General features: G+C 39.6%; 1 protein-coding gene across 1 annotated transcript in view; it reads right to left on the bottom strand.

The window, feature by feature from the left end:
- slc30a6 (solute carrier family 30 member 6) overlaps nucleotides 1-24,555 on the bottom strand; it is a 63,198-nt gene that overhangs the window by 26,634 nt on the left and 12,009 nt on the right. Inside the window, exons 5-7 of the mRNA XM_074676493.1 lie at nucleotides 6,492-6,534; nucleotides 6,253-6,318; nucleotides 1,519-1,599 (exon numbers count right to left, since the gene is read on the bottom strand). Of these exons, the coding sequence (XP_074532594.1) occupies nucleotides 1,519-1,599; nucleotides 6,253-6,318; nucleotides 6,492-6,534 (190 nt within the window). The remainder of the gene's footprint in view (nucleotides 1-1,518; nucleotides 1,600-6,252; nucleotides 6,319-6,491; nucleotides 6,535-24,555) is intronic.

The following is a 24,555-nucleotide window of genomic DNA, read 5'->3' as shown; positions in this document are numbered from 1 at the left end:
ACAATTTCCCAGTGACTTTACAGAACCAGGAGCAGGGCCTTAACTTTAACTGTTTCAACTTTCTAGTCTTTTTTAAGGATGACCTTAAATATGTTTGACAATCAAAGTGTTGATTTTACACTTTCATGAACAGAAGAAAAAGCATTACTCTCACTTTGTTCATTAAAGTGTCTGCCAACTGTGAGTTAAGCAGTCAGAGACAGACATTCATCTTCAAAAGCAAGTGTGGGCAGGCAATATGCCAGTTGCTTGACCTGCATTTCATTGTGTGTGTGTGTGTGTGCACATTGTAATATTGGAAATACCCCTCCCTTGCCTGAGAACTGACCGCAAGACAACCCCACACAGGACGCCTGGAGGTAACTGTATGTGTGCTTGTGTTGGAGTGTGTGTGTGTGTGTGTGTGTGTGTGCGCGTGTGTTTGTGTGTGTGTGTGTGTGTGTGTGTGTGTGTGTGTGTGTGTGTGTGTAAGACAGACTGACACAGCCAGGCAGTGACTTTCCCACAGCCTTAAAAAATTCAAAAGTTCACATGCATGTGCACACACACGCCCCCATACACACTAAGGCCCCATCCCTTTAAGACTAACTGCACGGCCATCCCTTTAATGCATGTGTGTGTTCTCAGATGGTGACAGACATTGTTTCCAGCTGACTACTTTAGACACACAATTCCCCAGCAAGTTCAAAACACAGAGTGTGTGCTTTTTGTGTGAATTTTACACCTTAGAATATAAGCTGTTGTAAATTTTACAACAAATACAGTATAGGGACACATAAGTGTTACTTTTGAAGTTGAGACTGTAATGTAGAATGAAGGCGGTGGTAGTCAGCAGCATGGAGGCCTTTGACAAATTTATTAATGGATCCAATGTTGTGAAGAAAAATCATAGTCGTCAAATATTTGACGAGACAAATTTCATAGAAATTCCAGATGAAAAGCATCAAAGGAAGAGGATCTGCTTACAATGATGCCGTTTTCAAAGACAGTACCCTTGAGTGACGATTGCTTTTCATTATCAGAAGTAATTACAGCTTTTGTGGTAACATAAAAAGCTTGCAGATGTGGCTGGAATATCCCGGGGTGCAATTACTGCATTTTTTTCATTGTTTTCACTGAAAGGCTGAGAAGGGGAAAACATGCACCCTGAGTGGAGACCGAAAAATCAGGTGACATTATTTAGCAGGAACAAAAACAAAGACAAGAGAAAAAAATGACTGAAAATATTTTCTTGTGTCCCTCAGGAAATAATAAACCAATGACTGTGCTGAGTCATGCTAAGAATAATTGAAATTTTAATCCAAAGAGACAGAGTGAGACAAAGACTCAAAACAAGGACACAGACAAAGATAAAGACATGAGATCATAATGTGGCTCAAATTACTGACAACACCTTTTAAAAAACACAGAACCAGAAGCGATACTCTGTGTTAATTGTTTTTTTTTATAGTTTCTGAGTGCTTTGTGTGTGTATGAAGAAGTATTTTAGTGTGTGTATGAGTGAGGTTGAACACACACCTCTCCTTCAAGATGAACAACGCTCCCAGTTGGATCAGAACGGTGGAGGCAAAAACAGCCAGAACCTCCAGCCTTTCAAACCTGGAGAGAAACACAGGAAAAAAGAGATATTGCTATAAAAAGTTAAAAAATAAATAAATAAATAAATAAATAAATAAATAAATAAACAAACAAACAAATAAAATAAATAACAACAAAATTAAAAAAAAAACTACTCTGGACACACTCTGACACAACAAAACCACCTGGTAGACCAAGTGCTGGATAATTTGGGTCATAGATTCACTTAATGAACTGTTTAAAAAGAGCACAACTGAGAGACGAATGGCATAGTTTTTGGTTAGGATAATTTCACAATTTCATACTTATTTAAAACCAGAACCATCCATAAATCTATAACTTTTTTTTATTTAAGTGGGATGTTTTTTTCTTAAATTGCTTTGGTTATATATGTACAAATTATAATGCATCATGGGTACAGCCTACATCACACAGGTGACGTTAACCTGAGTGAGGGAAGTGAAACTCCTGCCAAACCCAGACCACACTCACTAACTGTAAGCTTACAAGCTAACTTGTATTGGCAAGTGCCTCTGGAAAAATCCCAATTTCTCTAACACTGGTGTTTTAGAAAAGCTTTTTTCCATTTTAGCTGTTGTCTCTTTCAGGCTCCCTTCTCCACAAACCCTCTTCCTTTTATAGGCCAGACTCCTTTAGGCCTTTAGGAGGCATGGCTATGGGCAGAACTTGGTGTTTGAGGCCCATCCCTTCAATGAATCACAAACCAGTTACAAGATCTTTGTGTAATGACCTCATTGTATCTGCAAGTCTCGTGAGGATCTTGTGCTATTTTTTAGAACAGGCTGTTTTGATCAGTTTACTGATGGTAAAATGTCACACACTCCCTTCATGTCAGCATGACTATGAAAAGTTTGCTGATTTTAGTTCATAGAAAAACATAACCTTGCACTCATCTCAGTCTAAAGGTATTATGTATTAAAAGAAGAATGAACCAACATGCTGAAATCTTGTCAACTTTATTCTGGTGTCACTTTAAAAGTAGCATTAGCTTAAATTCACCATAAGGAACTGGCTTTATGTCTGTTGCATTACTCAATTACTAATCTTACTTAAGTAGTTGAGATTTTTTTTTTGTTATGCATTTCTAGCAATAAACAGTGGATTTGAAGGGTCCACAGTATGCATACGAGATACTTGAATTATACAAAAAGAAAAAAAAACAACAAGCAGACACAAACCAGCAATCTACAGTTGTAACTGTTGCCGACCTCCTGACCTCATCATAAGGTCAGGGGGTTGATCCTGTGGCAGTCTGTCCAGGTTGAGCCGCTTTGTCTCAGTGAGCGGTCGGCTGGGCTTATGGGGTTAAACCTCATGCTGACCATCAGTGATCTGATGTTCTGTCGCTCTACAGAAGATAAAAACCTCTAAACTGAGAGCTTTTGTGTGTGCTAAGTGAAGTGCATTATACATTTCTGCATGACACATCACCCCTTCCAAGCTGAGGGTTAGATCAGGGGGAGGGGATGTGCACAATGCAGATGTACACATGAAGAAGTCAGGGGCCAGTATTTTTCTTCAACAGTTTTAAAACTCTACAAATGGCATCACTGGTCACAATAAAGCAACTTTGTTTATGAAAAGGTTTGAAAAGTCTAAAAAAAAAGTCTGACAAATGTTTCATTTTAGCTCAGTGTCAATGCCCAGCAATAATCAGATTTAGAATTTCGAAAGCCAAAATAAATACGGACCTGCTTTTTGTTGATCTTTACAGTGTTAGCTTTCAAGTTGTCTAATTGTGATATGTTGAAAAAATAAAAAATTTAAAAAATAAATAAAGGATTACAACAAGGCTTTAGCCACACACGATATCTATGATTAACCTTTGCACAACCCGTTTGTGTGTGTGTGTGTGTGCGTGTGTGTGTGTGTGTGTGTGTGTCCAGTCCCCATCCCCAGTAAACATAGACAACCTATTAACCCATAGGTGTCTGCTTATGAGGTCAGTGGTTGGTCAAATAGTCGCCCTGTAAGTCACACGAACCAACGAACACACACAAGAGCACCAACGCACACTGTCTAGAAAAAGGGACCATGTCTTAACAAGCTTTTGCCACACACACACACACACACACACTCCTTCTCTCTATGAACACTTAGTGCTCGCAGTTTGACCTGATTGTCTCTATGCTGTGGGGTCAAATGTCGAGCTCTTCACTACAAACAGCCAGTGGTTAATTTAAATGGGCGCCACAGAGAAGACCTGCTGTCTGCTGGTTTCTGACGCAGATGGAGTTTGTAGAGTGAGTGCACAAGAGCATTTGTAAATGACTACTAGTTTAATTCATTAAAATGAAAATGGAAGAATGATTCATGGTGCGAATTCCACTTTATTCCGCGTAACACACTTGATGCTCCTGACTTCATTTTTTCATGATTTTCTGAAGTGTTGGATTCAAAGTAGTGTTTAATACATCAGGGTCACAAAAAGACTCAAAGAGCCTGTTTATGAGTAATGGATCAAGAAAGAAACACTAAATTAATAAATAAAGTAAAGCCATTGCTTTTCAAAGTGATAAGACGTGATAATTATGGCTCCCAGGCTGTGCAGGATTTAAACGTTTAGGAGTGCTTCATACTTCATTTGTGCTTACTTTTTATTGTAGTAATATGCAAAATATAAAATATTCTCTAATGAACTTTTGCCAGACGGTAACGTGACACAGCTGTTGCCAAAGAAAGAAACTGAGATGGACATGGATCTGGATCAGACTAATTCCTGGACAGCCTGGCTCACTTCTTGAAAGGTTTAAAAAGTCAGAAGCTGCCCTGACAGATGAACTGAGAAATCTGCACTGCTGTCCTGCTTCTAGCAGGCAAATAACATACACAAACACTGTCAAACAAAAGTATTATGGTGGCTAAGTTAAGCTTAAAAGCACACACACTGACACACATACATCAAAAAAGCTGTGTTTGGCAATAAGGCTGTATTCATAAGTGGTTCGAACCATCAAAAAAGCAACAGAATCATCTGTCTCTGCTACACCATGTTTACAGGGCTGTGTGTGAGTGTTTGTGTGTGTACTACACAGGGTTCAACTGAAGCAAACAAAAGCAGAACTTTAACTGAATGGCTTCAGTTTCTTATAAATAATATAAATGTATACAGTATCTGTATGGCTTATGTAACAGTATAATAAAACAGAACACAAAATTACACTGTTTGCTGCAACTAAAATTAATCTGTTTTATTAGAAACTGGAAATACAAAGGATACTTTTCTTATGAATCATCACATTAATGTAGTCATTTAGTGTTAAAAAAGAGAAGACTGCTCTCTGTTTTGAGAATGTAAAGAATATACAACCTACACAGACACTGGAGTTCAGGTAAATCAAAAAAGACAAACTTCTGGACAACTACTTTTATTTAATGAGGGTTTTAGCCCATGGCAAGAATATTAAGCTTTCCGTGCTGTAAATGTATGACTGTCAGTTTCACTGAGGTTGTTTGTGTAACAAAACTCAAAATACACTCTTGAAGGGATGCTGGGAAACCACACACTCTGTTTCCACCTCATATCACCACATTTGAGTTCATGCATTTGAGCTGTGTCTTAAATGGTTTACTGTGTCTTCACCTGACACAAACCACCTGAAGTTGACTTGCTAGCTCAGATCAGTAACAGGATTCTTTAAATGGAAACCAATGACTGACTTTCTGTTTCAGCTGCTGAGTGCCCAACCCCCTGTCTGCAGTGAGATACAGTTTGATTGTGCTCATAAGGTCACACAGAGGCTGAAACCAGATTTACTGTGGTGTCACATCTGAACTGTTGTCTGTACTCTCGCGTGACCCACACACTTAAGTATATTTAGTTACTGGTACTAAGTAAAGAGTTGATAGTTTCATTGATGTGTTTTGACAGGTGATGTTATTTGTAGATAAGGTGTGTGATGTTACCTGTGTTAGCTGGCCTATCACTGTGTCACTAGTCTTGGCTGTTTAAAATTAAGATTGAAGAGTATTGAAAGCTCTCATTCAAAACTCAAGTAATTTTTTTTGCACCAGGCTCTAAAGATTTTCATTCTTACTGTAAAAAGTGTCAATTTAAAATCAGTGTGTTTTGGATGTATTCCTTTCTGGTGGTTGGAGGGTGTAATTACATATTTATTTATACTGACTTTTTATCAAACATTTGTTATACTTCTATAGAGAAAAGGAATAAAGCAGTAGTTATCATTTAAGTTTCATCATTCAGCCCTTATCTTAGGCCACCTGGAGAACATCAGTGAAATTATTGCCTCCCACAGAGCTTGCACAATCAACCCAAAAGACCCTCTTTGCTTTGGTTTAAGCTTCTTTTCAGGTGAATCCACGAATGAATGGTTTTATTCACTTTAAGTTCTAAATAAAAATTCAAGAAAAGTTTTACTTATTCAGGAGTTTATCAGGTGAAGCCTGAAAATATGCACTACAAAGACTATTTAACCTCTTATAAGATCACTCATTCCATACGTTACTTGTGTTGTACGATAGTGTTACAGATAGAGACACCACCACCAAAGCAATAAAATAAAAAGGGACAGAGTTCTGTCAGGCTTTGCTGGTACAAACATCTTGCATTCTTCCATTAAAGTTACTAAAAATAATTGAAGTATTTTTTACCACAGACAGGTCTGTGCAATGAACTAATAACAATTAACTCACCCAAAGGAGTAGACCTGACTGGGTTTCTTCATGGAGACCCAGGAGCTGATGAGACAGGTGATCAAACTGGAAGAGAAGCAGGAGGGAAGGAAGTTATTCGATAATGTTTTGTGGTTCGATGAAAATCTCAAGTCAAATGAAAATGTGGTCTAAAACACAATATTCTTTAATCTGTTATATCTGAAACACCTAAACACACCATAAATGTTTCTTTTTTTCCTTTGATGGAGCACACTCACCTAAAGAGGTCAAAGATGGTGAGGTATGTGTAGGCAGTTAAAGCTGTAAAGAAAAACAGACACAAAGGTATCAACATTGATTGTTTCAGCATTGTGAAAAACATTTAATGTTAAAATCTACCTCAGCTGTATTAGACCGGGGAAAAACTGTTGCTCAAACCCAACAGCTGCTAAAAGAAGAGAAAAGCTGCTCGATAATGAGAAATGAGAATTTATATATTTCCATCACACTCAATCCTGACTTATAAATACAGCCCCCAACGAACCACATAGTTAACAACTGAAGTAGTACTGCATCAATGGTGACACTCAGCATTTAAAAATAATGTGAATGAGATGACTTTGATTAAAAAACCATGGCATTTGTACTTCAAGGATGGACAACTTTAATCTTCCCAAGTATACAATTCGCTCTGTTGTTAAATTGACAATCATAAACCTGGGGACAATGGGGAGGGCCAGTGGATACCTCAAATACTGTAAACCTAACTTCAGATCAAAAAGTACCCTGCATGAGTTAGTTATCGTCCACAACCACACTTGCAACATCAAACACAAGGAGGAACATGAAGTCTATAGACTGAGATCTCCAACAAGGTGATGGTATTAACGATGCTCAGATGTGTCAAGAGAAATCTATAAACAATGCAATATGTGCTTGCTCAAAGTGACGGTTACTGAAAAAAGACAGGCTCCAAAATGGTCATCATCATCATCAAGAAGGCTAACCAGCTTATGACAGAGGCATTCAGTTAATGAGTCACTGAATCAGTTCACAGGTAGTCCATCAAGCTTTCACTTCGTCAATCTGGACAGCAAGATGGCTAAGAGCTCATGAGCCGGCCTTCACTCAGGTAAGTTAAAAGGTCAGCTCGCCAGTTAGTAGGTCAATCAGAGAGTCAGCTAATAAGCCAATAAACTCACAGCATACTGCTCTGTCTGTCTTTCTCTCTTAACTGTTTGTCATAATGCCTGCGACCAGCTCTCTGTAATCAGGCTGTGCTGTGGGGGATGAGGAGAGTGGATTAAAGCGGCTTTGTGCTCAGAAGAACATTTTGTTTCCCCACCATCAGCGTCCATGTTGGCCAACCTGACGCCGTGTAATCCTGACAGAGACCCACAGCAACCAAACACAGCGACAGAGAGACAGAGAGAGAGAGAGAGAGAGAGGGAAGACGGGCTTTAGAGCAGGGAGTGAGTGACAGGCTGACAGGCAGGGAGGGAGACAGAGAAAGAGACCAAGAGGAAGACAGACAGGTGGGCTGAGATGTCAGGGCACACCGACAGGAGGAGAGGGAGAGTTTAGAGGACAGATAGACAGGGTGAGAGACACCAACACAGACAGGCAGACAGAGAGAAAGTGAATGAAAGAGAGGGAGAGAGAAAGTGAGAGGCAACCCCTTCACAATGATGAAAGAGGAACAAATGGTCAGGATGGAAAACACCTCAGAAGGGGGTTGTTAAAAGAAAACAGCTACAAACGAAAACAGGTGGACCAATATGAAATTACTGTGATCTTTGTTTTTATGGAAGAAGTTGCTAAACTATTTGTAGTGGCTCTCTGGAACAGTAACGAAGTGTCTTAATGAGTGGCCATGTACTTACTTAGTATTTGCAAGTTCATTATGGACCTATAACAAGACATGCACCAATGGATTGGTGCCGATTTCCTTAATTTTTGGGGGGGTGGTGATCTGCCCATCCTTACATATGTATGCCTCTAGGAAGGTCTGACAGCCAGCCTTTGTTGCTTTTTGCTCTGAACTCAGGACATAATATAAAGATATTTTTGTTTCACTGGTATTGTTCAATGATTTTCAAAAAAATAAGATTGGAACATTGAAGTTATTTGTTGTCAGTTATAAAAAAAAATAAAATAAAAATCGGCATCGACCCAAAGATGGGTGATCGGTGATCTGACAGAAAATCGTGATCGGTGCACCCCTACCTATGACAGTTGATGTCATCAAAAATATGCCCATACGTTTTAGCAATAGAAGCAGCGTGTAACTGCATTTATTCAGATGAGTTAGGGTTATTTGAACACTAAATCTAAAATGTAAGCAGCATCTTGGAGCTAAAAGTTACCATGCTAACTGCTGACTTCAGCTGAATGTGTCCGTAAATGTCAACTGACAGTTACCAGTTAACAGGGTCACACTTCACACTTCACACAGAGAACTTGTCCATTAAGGTTAACCTATGTTGTTCTTTTGTGATCATCATTGTATTTCATTGAAGATTCGCTACTGTTTTAAGTCGACTTCTTTTTTGCTATATCCTGCAGTTATCCTGATATGCAGCAGGTCATCTTTCCACTGGGATCAATGAGGTTGGATGTCGTTTTGTTGTGTTGAATCTAAAGATGCAGACAAAAACAGCAATAATAACACAAACGCTGACATCACAGTGACCCTGAAACAGAGCTCGGACCAGATCAATACCTGGGCTGAAATTTCCCTTCGCTGTGCTGGGATAGTTTTACATATACACCAGAACACACACACACACACACACACACACACACACACACACACACACACACACACACACACACACACACACACACACACACACACACACACACACACTTACCACACACACACTCACACACATACACACACACACACACACACACACACGCACACACTTCTTTTATAAATCTCCTGCTTACAAACACTGACACCCAGAGGACGTGTGGATGTGATACCAGAGCAACAAAGCAGGACATTATTCTTGTCAAACACACACAAACACAACAGGATGTGCAAAGAATATGATTCACATAATAATGATCAACAAACACTTTTTCAAAGAACTTTTTCTAAGTTTTCATCACTGTCCTTACTTCATCTCTAAAAGTGAGAGGCAGGAAAGGCTGAAGGAAAGGACCTAAGGAAGGAGGAGGGAAGGAAGAAGGCACAGGATGGATTGACAGATGGAAGAGAGAAATACGAGCACTGGGATGAATATTTAATGCTGTCTGCAGAGGGGCAGCCATAACACACACACACACACACACACACACACACACACACACACACACACACACACACACACACACACACACACACACACACACACACAAACACAATGTTAGCACTTTGACCATTACTGTGCACACAGAAGATATGAATATTCATTGTGATAATTGAAGGGCTGTATGATTACTCAGGATAATGGTTTGTACACGTATGTCTTGTACAAACATATAGATATGAGGACAGGTTGGGGATCGTGTGTACAGGCATTTTTTTAAAACAATCTTCAGGTGGGCTGTATTAGGACACAACAAACTGCCTATGTGGTTGAAATGTTAAAAAGGTCATTGGGCTAAACATACTTTTTATCCTGGACTGCTAGTGGCAACCAAGCAACAATTAGCTTTGTCTGATCTTTTTGATTGCAGTTAGCCATCAAGGATATCTAGCTAAGACATGTTTTTCTATTGTTGACGGTCCATTTGTATCAACATTAAAGGAGAATTAAGTTAGACCTAGAAGTAACTGGGGGGGACGTTAAGAGGTGATGTTGATTTATATTTGCATGGCAGACCAACTTTACTCTTTGCCTGTTTCTTGTTTGGGCACATTTTGATTTAAGTTGTGGTATTGAAATACAAAAATATGACTAACTTATGCAAATATTCGCCCACACAACACAAAGGTTGGACAACCTGTGGCTAAATCTATACCCACAGATTGCAGCTTCACAACTCTTAGGCCAGCAAACTGCAGTTGAGCTCTGTGTGTGCAAAGCTAACTGCAAAGCTAACCGCTGGCAAAACTTGTGTCTTTATAATATCTGCAAGATTGAGGGCTTTTAAAAAGATCAAGTGTGGTGTTCCAACAGAAATGAGACATGATAAAAGTCCACATTCACAAGATATGCATAGAAAAGAAGGAAGCAGTTATGATGTCGTTAGAGTCGGCAGAGAGAGTTTCGTATGACGGCTGGACCTCCAGAGTGAGAGATCGCTATTTAACTGGAACGATGGCATTTTTGAAGTAACTGTACTTTACTGTTTTATTCATATTAAATTAATAAACAATCAACACAAAAAAAGGCTGGACTTCCCGTTTCAACAACAAAAACAACAGCAAGAGGGAAACTATTCAGACTCATGTTTCAAGGCTTATAATTCAAGAAATGAGCTGCCGCTAATGCCAGGACATGAGTCATTTTCATTGTTTGATCTTTGTCAAATTTTCTCAAATAAAAGGAAACAATAGGTGCGAAAAAAATATTTAAAACAACCCTCACAGATTCTGCTAAAGGAGGTGTAGGTGATACTTGACAATTTCATAACCCAGCAACATAAAGCACTACAAGCATCTCAATTCAAAGGAGCGGCAGACAACCACTCTAACAGTGTTAGGCTTCGTAAATAGGTCTCACACTGGTCAGTGGTTAGCCAAACACTTTGATGTAGGGCTGGGGGATATATTGTGGGCTTTTGCACGTGAGATGTATAAAACGGCTATATCGCAACCATCGAGTACAAACAGAAAACTAAATGTTTTCAGTCGTTAGAACGCAAATCTCTTCGGTGATTCGCTCGTTTCACTCTCTGCTGCTCAGCCGGTGCTCCTCTCACCGCGAGCACCACGCTCCCCCGCCCACCCAGAAAAATTCTCTGGCGCATGCGTGTTATAATAGGGAGGGGAGAGATGAATGTCGCTTGCACGTCTCAGTCTCCGGTTGTGGGTTCCTGGGGCTTGTTTTCTAGAGTGTACTTGCTTCTTTGGGTTTGCTTTGCTGCCTGTATGATCCTTGGTTCACTCCCAACTCCCCACGACGAGAAACAAACGCAGAATGCTTTTAACTTTCACTTTCGCTTTACTGCGCACTCTGCCTCACTCTCTGAGTGCCGTTCATCACAGCAATCAGCTGTGCACTGCTCGAAACATGACGGCAGATGAGTTTGATGCTATCTTACAGCTGAATAACAAAATACTGCTAGCTGGGATATTATCAGAAGACAAACCCAAATCCAATACAGTTTAACCAGAGCCCAGGCTCAAAGACTGAAGTCACTAGGGTCCTTTCAGCATGACTAACATTATCCAGGTGTCTGCTTTATGGAAATAAAAGTAATATTATCTCCAACTTTAGTTCATAATATAATATAATATAATATAATATAATATAATATAATATAATATAATATAATATAATATAATATAATACTATATGATATAATATAATATAATATAATATAATATAATATAATATAATATAATATAATATAATATTATATTATATTATATTATATTATATAATCAGCAAGTTGAATAATTCTGAATGAATTATTTTATTAGAACTAAAAATATGTAACTACATAAAGTTTGGTTTAAAAAAAAAGGTTTGCTAAACTTAACCTGAATGAGATTTTCCCCTTTTTGTATCTAAATTTTAAAAATCCAACTAAAAGGTCTGCTTAAATCATTTTACTGATGTCATTTAATACATTAAAGGGTTGGATTTAACATTAATACAGTAATTTAGAGGAGAAATCAAAATATCTAGATATATATCGTGTATCGAGATATAGCCTACAAATATCGAGATATTGGATTTTGGCCATATCGTGCAGCCCTACTTTGATGAACTTTCACATTTCAGGGGTTCCACTATTCATCTGGGAATATTGAAGAAGAAATTTGTATAAATTAGTCTGGACCTATACACAAACACGCAGACATAAAAAGATTGCACACACACACACACACACACATACAGAATGTGCTATCTACAGTCAAAAGCAGCTTAGTGCCATTGGTTCCGGTAAACAGTAAACTGAGACCAACTGAGACCCTGACACACACACACACACACACACACACACACACACACACACACACACACACACACACACACACACACACAGTGGGTCGTGGTGTCAGGTCAGCTCTTGTGTGCTGCAGATGTAAACTAAAAGCTTCTATCAAATGCACTAACTGCTGTGGTGAGGAGCACCCCTCCAGGGAGGAGGGAGAGAAGATGAGCCCACAGGAGGAGGATGGAGAGATTGGATGATAGGAGAAGAGAAAAAAAAGAGAATGAGGAGGCAGCAGCAGGATCTCTACCCAGTGCTGGAAGTGCTGACAACAGAGGATGAAACACGAGAACCAACCTGAGGGCCACACATATACACACACAATAAATAACACACCTGACAGACAGACTCACTAGGAGCATGTACACAAAACAAGTGATCACAACATTGTTTAATAATATTTACATGATTCACACACTCACACACATCTTCTTAAACTGTAACTTGATCTACATGGTTGCCGTGAAGTTTCTTCAAGAAATCAGGAAATCTATCAGACAAGAAAACAAAACTAAGAATTTTTTTTTCGTAATCATCCCTCAAGAAGGAGTTAGAAGAAGAAAAAAAACATAATTTCCAGTTTTTGATTTTCAGTTGTTTCCATAGCTACAAATAGATAACACACATCCTCACACCCTGAAACATCCCTGGCCCACACAGGCAGCCTGTCACCCTCAAACATGACAAGAAGCTTCTGTCGATATGAAACCAGACCAGAGTGAAATGGATTCTTGTGTTCACATGGGATTCAGGTGGCATCTGGCAGTGATACATTAAACCAAAAACACTCCTCCTTACTGCGCCTCATGCCCCCCTGTGCCCTGACCCTGTACCCAGCATGCTCCCTGCTGATGATAATCAATGTAACATCATCCGTCAAACAAAACTGCCATTAGCAAAACTAAGTGCTGGTTTGTTAAGGGCTCTCCTGCTGGTCTGGGACCTGTTTTATCCAGCAGCTGGGAAACAGCAGGGGGGGCTACGTACAAGCCAGCGTTATCACACAGATACATGAAGGTTTCTATGTTTAATGTCAAAGGTTTTAGAGGAAATATTTCTGACGTTAGTGGAGAAAACAAATGTGGTGCATGTTACAAATAGGGATGTAACAGTATCGTCCGTTTCATGGTATTTCATGGCTTTTGAATCTGATATGTGGAGGATTTCAGTTTCCTTGTGCCAAGAGCTGACAAAGGACAAAAGGTGACGAAAAACTGTAAAACAATCTGCACACACTGCCAGGGTGTGGTGACCTGCACATCAGGGGAATACATGTAACACGAGAAGCCACTTGTCAAATTGTCACCCTGGAAAGATCTGAGGAGATACAGAGAAAATTAATCCAGCCCAGGAAAAGACTCCAGGGAAGTGTGCCTCATTTACACGTGACAGAGTGAGATCGCATGATGCATCTGAATATATGGTCAAAATCAATAGAAATTAGAAGGTTAGAAAAGACGCTGCGACCATACATTCCAATCACAGACACACTTAAGTGAAGCACTATTACAAGCCCACTACATCGAGACAAATGCCTTGAGCCTCGAGCATCTCCCTCATCACAGATGGTTGGAATTCACAAGCAACTCAGAGCTTTATGGAAAGAGTTTTCCCAAGTCTACAGCTTTCGTTTTTTAAAATGACCAACAAGCATTAAGTCTAATCTTATCAGTTAAACAACGCAGCCAGAAATGTTTACAGCCAACCCAACCCAACCCAGGAGCTGCATTTCTGCAATCCATCTGTCCAGCTGTTGTCTAGTATCAAGGGTAAGTTCCTCAAATGTTGGGTTTTCCATCCTTTACCTGTTTACAGTTTTAAAATGGGAACTGGTGAAGTTGAAAAGGATTTTTTTTTAAGTTTTACTGAAAACTCTTCTTTTAAAGAAGGAAAAAATGAAATTGACACAAGTGTAAGTCATTTTGAGTCTTAGCCCAAGTCTGGGACTGTGCCCTTCCCATGAGGGATCCAACGGGAGCAGAGCCACAGACATCATCAGTGTGTTTAGTTGATCGAGTCACACTGGCAGCAAAGCAGATGTGGTGGCTGTTTGGGGAGTCGGAGAAGATGATAACACACATACAAAATACACACACACAGAGACACATACAGCTTCTATGAGTGTGTGTTGGCTGAAGTGAAGGCCCCGTGGGATGCACTGCTTCACCAGCTGTGTTCTGACACACAGGAACATCCAGGGCCTGAGGACAGCACACACACATTTAGTGAAACACACACAGCTCTGATCACATGTGCACAAATAAACATATGGATATGAACACAAACACTGCCATGACGCAAATAACATGACGTCACCAAAAAAATAAAAGGCTTGAGTTGATGTTCTTTATATTTTGTGATGTCATTTTTTATTTCAGATATACTCTCAGTCTTTTCAATTCTGTTTTATAAAAACTACTGTAAATTTACTACTTCTTGTCCCATAGGTTTTCTAAGTTCTAATGAGCAACAAGAAAAATGTATCTCTGTCCCTCTTTGGAAGGAAATAAAGGAGAACAGACAAGAAAAAAACAAGGGAAGGAGAAGAGAAGGCAAGAAGGGGAAAGATGGTGTTATTGGTTTGTGGAGCAGACACTTGACCTGAATTCCTTGTGCTGTTCTGGGACTAAAACAGCTGGAGACACACTCATGCGCAGACACACTCACACACACACCAGTTACATTCATTCAAAGGGATTTAGATACAGACACAGTCATTTGAACACACTGAACAATTTGAAGTAAAATACAATGAAATGTGTATGTAATTAAAATATATCAAACTTTTATAATTACAAGTTCTTGCGCAGCATTTTTTAACAGAGGCACTTCATTTTTCTAGACTTTAATTGTGAGTATATTTATTTCGTTATTTTGTTTCTTGGCGTTTGCAGAGCTTGGTCCTTTCATCCTTTTTTCATTGCTGTTGATTTCTTAAATCAAGTTGACAGTAATGCCGATTTACCAAGGTAAGGAAAAAGACATTATCTGACCTATCATGTAAAAAGAATTCAGGAAAAGATTGTGAGGGCACTGTCCTTTTTTCTTTATTTTTTGAAAACTCCTTTTTCAGCTTCTTTCAGAGATGTTTCATTTTAGCTGCTGCCTCATTAAGGCTCCTCTGATTGGCCAGCCCTTACAAGGCCTGTCGGGAGCAGAGCTACAGGAAGACCTAGGGACATAGGAATGGGTATTGATACCAATGCCATTGTTGATTCCACTGATTGATGCAATTTTTTATTGATGCCTTTATCAATTCCTCCTTGAAATTTTCTGTCTGCACAAGGAAGCTTTACACGCTTTCTGTGTCAACAACATTTTACTGAGTTTATACTGAGTAAAAAAATCTGAAATTGGTCACTGGATTTGGATATCTCTGGATGTAAATAAATAAATAAAGGTAGGTAAAAAAACCTTTGCACAAGACGTAAGGTCCAACCCATACTTGCCAACCTTGAGACCTCAGAATTCGGGAGATTTTCAAAAAGGGGGGGGTCATATTGATGTGTTGTGATATCCGTTCGGTCACCGTGTTTAATCGAAAAGTCACATCTACAAAATGTGCACGTAGCATATCCTGTCCCCTTCGCGCTGTCCCAGATAAACGGGAATTCTCTTTTCCACTCACTCTGGAATTTACACGAGTACTTTCTCTTCTTACTCATTTCTTCTTCTGCTTCTTGTTCTTCTTCTGTTCTGTTTGCCGCGCTTGACCTTGAGCCGAGGTGTAACCGTTATTAATGTCCGGCCGGAAACGGCCCCCAGTCAGAAGAGAAGGATGGTATAGCAATATTGTTGTCCGGGTGGAAATCGGGAAAAATTTGTGAGAATTGTGGGCCCTGGAGATTGTCGGGAGAGGCACTGAAATTCAGGAGTCTCCTGGGAAAATCGGGAGGGTCGGCATGTATGGTCCAACCACTCCCGCATAATTTAAATCAACAAGAAAAAAAATCAACAAGGGGATTGTTAGGCATAAAAGCTAACCATTTTAATAGATTCTAACAGGAGCCAATTATCGATACCTGTCCCTATTTGGACATCCAGCAATGTTATTCTATATCCATGTTTAAAAAATGGAAGAGCATTATATCCACTCTTCAGTCAGTCAACTATGCATGGAAATTCCTCCGAAGAATAACTGTAGGGTTTTTTTTTATTTCTTTTATTGATAGTTAACACATTACCCACAGAGGATCCTGGTCTAGTCTACCTCTTTGTTTGAGAAACCAGTCACAGACTCAATTTTACCATAACATGTAGCTAACGTCTTGAAACACCTACACAAACATCAGCTGATGATAAAGAACTTTGTCAGGGAAAAGATGAGACAGAAGAAACTTTTAGAGAGCAGGAGAGATTCCAGTAACCTGGTGCAGGTGTGTGAACCATTAGCTCATGCCCATGAATTGTGACAGCTTAGTGGGACTTGGTCACAGGAAACACAGAGACAGAAACAAACAAACAGCATATCACTGTATCCCAGTAAAGTGGCATCACCAGATCAAGACTTAAATGTTCACACACCAGACATCTATCCAACAGCTGAGAGAAAGGAGAAGAAGTGAGGATGGGGTCTGGCTGATAAGTAAAGGGAGACAGAGAAGAGAGACACAGCGACACTGAGAGAGAGGGGTGAGTTAAGGTAAGAGACAGCTGAGAGGTTTGTGTGTGGGTGTAAGTGACACAGAGAGGCCGACTGTCTGTGTGTTTGAGAACGGACAAAGAAGGGAGCAGACAGGCTGATGGATGAACACACCGATGGTAACTGCTACAGAGAGTGTGTGTGTGTGTGTGTGTGTGTGTGTGTGTGTGTGTGTGTGTGTGTGTGTGTGTGTGTGTGTGTGTGTGTGTGTGTGTGTGTGTGTGTGTGTGTGTTTCTGGTCAGTTAAGACAAAAAGCTGATGACTTTACTTTGTAAAAGCACTGAAAGCTGATCCAGTTGTTCACTGCACAATTTGATATGGGAGACTTGACTTCGACACACACACACACACACACACACACACAGACACACACACACACACACACACACACACACACACACACACACACACACACACACACACACACACACACACACACACACACACACACACACACACACAGGGATTTGTCGAATCATCATCAGCTTGTGTTTCAGCAATAGTGCAACAACAGCTCTGCTTATACAGCACTCACACACACACACACACACTGACAAAAACAACCTTAATGAGCACAGTAACAGTTAAAAATTGGAAAGTCAGCACAGGTTTTAATGAGGAACCAGCACACCTTAAGAAGACGTTGGTACAGTTGAGCCTCATGTTCATCCTCAGTTATTCAGATCTAGAAAGCTCTCATGAAGCTCATCATCTCCCTCTGTCACCCCAAAGCCAAAGGCTGCAACAAAGGACTCTCATATTTCTGCATCAAAGAGCAGGACTGTCTGACTCTGTATGCTGATGTAGTCAAACATATCAATATCTAATCCTGTTTGCAAGCCTCCTGAATTAGGGATCATCAGGGACCATCAGGGACAACATGTGAAAACAATCAGTCGCTCCACATCGGTAATGTTATCTCACAGACTGCTGTAGTTTACGGGATAGCTTTTTTCAGACTGAGCGTGGTTACAATTTTTTTAACTTTGGGGTTTGTTAAATGTTACAATTCTGTTCATGAATGGAGGTTTATTGGGGCTAGCTGTGCCTTAAAATTCACAGTCGCAGTAACGGGTGTGTGAGGTTTAAAGAAGTGAGTTTATAGATGTACAGTGTGTACATTCTTGTGAACAAATAAATCTGTAATCAGATCTGCACAGTGAGATCAGTGAAGAGAAAATTTGTTAAAAGGAAACTGAATGTATTTTTCTCTGTAAAACTCTGCAGGAGCATGCTGGATTTTGAATGTATACAGTCAAATCGCTAAGTGTAAAACCAAAAGCTGGTATTTTAAAAGTGTTGAGTCCCAACCATATGTTTGTGTCTGTGAACACAATAATTGAACACATCAGGAAATTACAACTTAATGCTCATCTTGCTTGGACATTTATAGCATGTGCACTGGAATGAACACAGCATTATTGGTGTCTTGTGAGCCATAATACTCACCTAATACAGGTCACAGTCAGGCCTGTCACGATAACAAATTTTGCTAGACGATAATTTTCCAAAATGTTATTGCCGATAAACGATATTATTGTCAATATTATTTTAATTTTTTTTTCCATTTTTTTCATTGATGTAATTACGATAAATGGGATAATAAAGTGAGTACACCATATCAAAAGCAAGAAACTTTAATTTCTTAAGAACATTTAACTGTAATTAAAAGGTCAGGGTCTTTTAAATAAAATAAATTTAACAAAAAATATAATAAATTTAACAAACAAGAAAGAGAAAAAAATACAATGAAAATGGACTCTCTTTTAGAAAAAAATTCATGTCAATGAAAATAATTTATACTAATCAAAAACAATAAAACATAGACCCTGTCTCCAAAAAAAAACAAAAAAAAAACAACAACAATAAAAACTATATCCTAAATAAAAGGGAGTTTATACAGTTCCTGAATTGTTTGTAACATGTACTTTTTCCCCAGTTAATCCATACTGTCTGTCAAACATTTTTAACATTTCTGGCTTTCAACCGTATTGAAGGGCTGCATTTCTTTGGCAATGTAGCTGTCTTTGAGCGCCCACCATTTGGCGCTTTTATTTCTATTTACTTTGCAGACCAAAAGCCTCAGTAAGAGCGGACTGTCAAAGAACAAGGCTTCGCTGCACCTCCCCTTCTTCTTCGTCGCCACTATTTTCAAACAAATGCGACATATCAGCTCGTTGGTGTTCATGAGCTCACACTTTGTTCATTCTGATAAAAAACAAAATGTTTCCACACTGGGACTGTGGCAGGCGGCTTCAGAACTGTATCTTTAGTGCCATCACTCATATTAGTGTGTTTCCTCCTTACCCCTCAGGACGCTCACTTCAGCTCTGTCATTGTGTACGCGCGAGCAGCCCCGTCGCAAAAGATGCCAGAGATTGCATTTTTGACAGATGCTCACTCCGCTATTAATCAGCTAAATCTGCTATAGAACCTATGCACCCCGATGTTAGGAAAGATAGACGTAGTGAGCCACTTTCTCATTCAGCCTCTTTTGTCAAAAGAGAGGAGGAAAACAAACATGCATGCACGTGTCAGTTTATCGAGGTTGGCAAACTTACCAAGGAAGTTTTTATTTATTGTTCGGTTAATTGATTTATTGATTATCGTGACAGGCCTAGTTACAGTTATTCACCCACAGTTGTCCCCCTGTTTGATTTTACAGAAATTGTTTTATAGAAATCAAACACTGTATGTTATCCTCGAGGCTTGAGTTATACTGTGTTTTTATTGCTTTGGGGGTTATAAGTTTATGAGACAACACACTGCAGTTGATTGTAGTCACAGCAGTCCAATAGGAAACAGAAACAAACAAAGGGCGCTGATAGGGATAACACATGACCAGACTAAACAGCAGAGAGACACAGTTTAAGCCAACATTTAGCCAAACAATATTTATTGCAACAGTATGTTAAAATAGGTGAGTCTAATAGCACTTTTTTAAATTTTTGCTAGATCTGATAGAATTTAAAATAGTATGTCATTGTGAGTAAATTCTACTGCACTGGTGAAAAAAAAAGTACTGCATCAGTGGAGGAAGAGGATTAGGTCGACCTAGTCCCTAACAGTCATCCTACTTGTAAGACATTATTAGTTTAACCCTTACCCATATGCAGCAAGCTGTCCAATGATCTAACGTATACGGTCACATACACACACACACACACACAAACAAACATAAGGACGGACATGAGGATCGGTGGGTTTGCATAAGGGTCCAATGATTATCTCTCTCAGCAGCTTCACAGGTCAACCAGGGGTTAACCGCCTCAGCAGCAGTAAAGCATGTATGGAGTCCATACGTGTGTGTGTGTGTGTGTTTGCAAACATGCTGACAACCAAGAGGAGTACATGGAATAGACTGCTGTGTGTGTGTATACATGGTATAGTGTGTGTATTAACTTGTCTGTTAAGCCGTTAGTCATGAGCTAATGGGGGCAGAGCTGTGCGTGTTAGTGCGTGTGTGCATGTGTGTGTTTCCCCATGCATGAGCACCCACAGCATGTGCAGGAACATGTACAGTATGTATATATGGGGCTTTGTCTGCTTCGGTGTGACAGTTGGTCTAGGACATGGTATTACACTCACAGAGGGGGGTCAACAGGGACGAATGCATGTGTGTGCATTTATGTGCAAGTGTGTGTTTTTACATGTATGTGTGTGTGTGTGTGTGTGTGTGTGTGTGTGTGTGTGTGTGTGTGTGTGTGTGTGTGTGGGGGGGGGGGGGGGGGGATATATAAGTTATGCTTCATTTAAACTAACGGTAGGAATGTACCGTTGATGCAGTGTGCATACATCTTGGCAAATGCAGCGATGACACAAATGAACAAACAAGCATGGAAAGAAGAAACAGAAACTGAATTTTTTTACCTGAAACTAAAGCTTTGGTACAAACTGACTATAAAGTTTTTTTAAGTCGTCTGAATAACAAAGATCCTGCAGTTTACACTAATGTTTTGAAATCTAATGTGATTCCCATGTATGGTTACCAGTGCTGTATATATCACACTTTGAATCAGGCTAACCTATTACCAAATAAACTTGGTTAAACATGTCTGACAGGGTGGACCTTAGCTGCTTGAGAAAATAGACAGGATACTTTATTTTTGCATATATGTAAAAATACATGTGTGTCTATGTGTTGGAACTTCCATGAGGTACGACATATTAAAATGCAGAGGAGATGTAAATGTGTGTGTGTGCTTGAATGTGTGGCTTTAGACTAATGAGGCAGAAGATAAACACTGAACGCTCTACATCACAAACAGCTGTGGGCATGTCGAGATCTTATTGGCTGTGGCCCACACACATCAAGTCGTAACAACATAAACAATTGAATATAGAGATGGCAAATAACAGACTGTGTTCACTCTGTCACTGTGAGAGATTGACAGCTGAGTAAATGTCTCTTGAACTTGAGTTCAGCCTGTTAAAGTGACAGCAGTGCAGAAAGGTCTGAGAGTAAACAATCAGGCTCTTTATTCAATTGCATGATAACTACACATGAACAAGTACAGTAGGTAGGCCTGTCAGGATAACAAATTTTGCTAGACAATAATTTTCCAAAATATTATTGCCGATAAACGATACTATTGTCATTGTGATTTTTTTTCCATTTTTTCATTGATGTAATTATGATAAATGGGATAATAAAGTGAATAAACCATATCAAAAGCAAGAAACTTTAATTTCTTAAGAGTATTTAACTGTAATTAAAAGGTCAGAATCTTTTAAATAAAATAAACAAAAAAACAAATACAATGAAAATGAAATGGACTCTCTTTTAGAAAAAAATACATGTCAATGAAAATAATTAATACTAATCAAAAACAATAAAACATAGATCCTGTCTCTAAAGAAAAAAGCAAAACTATAAAACTGTAGTCTAAATAAAAGGGAGTTTATACAGTTACTGAATTGTTTGTAACATGTACTTTTTCCCAGTCAATCCGTTCTGTCTGTCAAACATTTTTAACATTTCTGGCTTTCAACCGTATTGAAGGGCTGCATTTCTTTGGCAATGTAGCTGTCTTTGAGGGCCCACCATTTGGTGCTTTTATTTCTATTTAATTTGCAGACCAAAAGCCTCAGTAAGAGCGGACTGTCACAGAACAAGGCTCTGCTGCACCTCCCTCTTCTTCTTCGTCGCCACTATTTTCAAACAAATGTGACATATCAGCTCGTTGGTGTTCATGAGCTCAAACTTTGTTCATTCTGATAAAAAAAAACAAAATATTCCCACACTGGGACTGTGGCAGGCGGCTTAAGAACCATATCTTTTGTGCCATTTCTCATATTAGCGTGTTTCCTCCTTACCCCTCAGGACACTCGCTTCAGCTCTCTCCCTGTGTACGCGAGAGGAGCCACGTCGCAAAAGATGTCAAAGATCGCATTTTTGACAGATGCTCACTCCGCTAAATCTGCTATAGAATCTATGCACCCCGATGTTAGGAAAGGTAGACGTAGTGAGCCATCTGCTCATTCAGCCGCTTTGGTCGAAAGAGAGGAGGAAAACAAACATGCACGCACGTGTCAGTTTATCGAGGCTGGCAAACTTACCAAGGACAATTTTATTTATTGTGCGGTTAATCGATTTATTGATTATCGTGACAGGCCTAACAGTACGTGTACAGTGACTAACAATAAATTAGATGTGTGGAAATGTTACTTAACCCATTTGCTGGCCAATCGAGCACAGTAATATTAAGGACACTAAACCAGCTTCCAGTACTTTTGTCAGAGTGGGCAGGAGCCAAATCCTGCCGGTAAATGAAATCAGCATTTCTATAGATGCTGTTAGCTAAAGTAAGTGTGTGTTAACTCTGAACCAACAGCCTGTAGACCTGAACCATTATAAAAACCCACACTCAAAGATTCTGTCATGGAGGCCAAATGAGTTTTTATTGTGATAATGAGGATCAATTTGGGTCCCTGGTACAGAAGAAACTAGGTATGAGTGTGTACGAGCTGCTACGTGCTGCTCCCAGGTGAAAAAGGCTAACTGCACCAGGAGGAATCTGACTGATAGTATTGAGACCAGGCCTCTGTCTACTCCTGCTGTTCTCATCACCCAGTATCGACGAGGGTGTCGCCTTCCCCTGTGCGTTCAATACCCCTGTCCTCCGCTTCCTGTCTGCACGACACCCGACGCCAATGTTGTGTGTGTCTGTGAGTGTGTGTGGAAGGCTTATGCTGCAGGATTTGCAGTTAGAGTGCGTGAGCAGGGATAAGGTTGTGTGTTGTTCTTTTCATGGCAGCATTTTCCTGAGTGATGGAATCCCCCAGAGGATTTAATGTTGGTGACAGAAATGAGCCTCGTTGACCATAAACAATATGTCTTACTGAAGTGCTGTCTCACTGCACAGAGATCTCATGGTTTCAGCAGGTGTCCACATGCCTTGTTCAAGAGATGCGCGTAGAGAAAAAGCTTGAATTAGAAAATGCCTACAATGGCATGTTTACAGTCACGTAAAACAAAAATGGACTTGATGAGCACTAAGCTGAAACATCCGTAGGGGATAACAAAGTATTTACTCAAAAGATTAAATTCACCAAAACAGAAATGTTATAAGCACTGTCCCCTGTGTATAGCTTTGGATGTGTCTTAAAGTGAATGTATGTGTGTTTGTGATTCAGCCTCTTCAATATAACTTTGTCACAACATCCAGAGCTAGGCCAGTGGGTAGCTCAGCCGTGGAAGACTATTGGTTTTAAGTGCTGCAGCTCTGCTCACACAACTCTCTATGTAAAACAGACAGTTAGAGCTAAGACGCTACACGTTCGCCTACAGCGGTGTGACTCGGTGGGCGCTAAACAGTACATTTTACAGCAGGAGAAATATCAGGCCTGGCGTGTCAGAGAGTGAAAAGGTTTAAATGTGTGTCTCATACGCTGAGTGCGTGAGGCTTGAGAGGAAACTTCAGAACGACTCGCGGTTGGACGGAGACGGACATGCGTGTCCGGTTGGGATTTCCAAATAAAGGCGTACATTACAGACCACGATGATGATCAATATTTAGACTTTCCAATGATGTGATTGGATCTTGCTTAACCAATTGATGTATCGATCTATATCGATGGATCATTACACCCCTAATAAATACCATGCCCCACTTTGTTGCATTTTCTCCAGTTTTAAAATGTGATTTGTGAATTCATGCTGCTTTTTTGATGTTTAGTTTCAGTGTTTCCCTTACCATTATATAGGGGGGCCAGACCCCCCCCCCCCGAAGTTAAGTTAATTTTATTTTCCATATAGCGCCAGATCACAGCAGAAGTTACCTCTCTCATAAATCAGGTCTATATCTTGTTTTTTTTATTTTATTTAACAGACTAAATAGCTTTATTCTATTTATCTTATTTATGTGACAGGGTTTCGTTTGTATATCATCGCGTTTACATTTCTCCTTGGGCTGATTCGCGCTCAGAGATGTTCCACCCAAATGTGTTCACAGACACACCAACACGTGTGCATTTACACACAAAGAAAAGGTTATTCTGTATAGCTGACAGAAAGCTGGAAAAAACACTCTGTGAAGATGCACAGAGTGAAACATCAAAACTACAAAAGAAAAAAAATAAG

This window comes from Halichoeres trimaculatus, unplaced genomic scaffold, assembly GCF_033239565.1.
Source record: "Halichoeres trimaculatus isolate MK-OKI-2021-1 unplaced genomic scaffold, fHalTri1.1 fHalTri1_scaffold_8, whole genome shotgun sequence".
In the NCBI taxonomy this organism is placed as follows: domain Eukaryota; kingdom Metazoa; phylum Chordata; class Actinopteri; order Labriformes; family Labridae; genus Halichoeres; species Halichoeres trimaculatus.
This window is presented reverse-complemented; position numbering and strand designations above follow the sequence as displayed.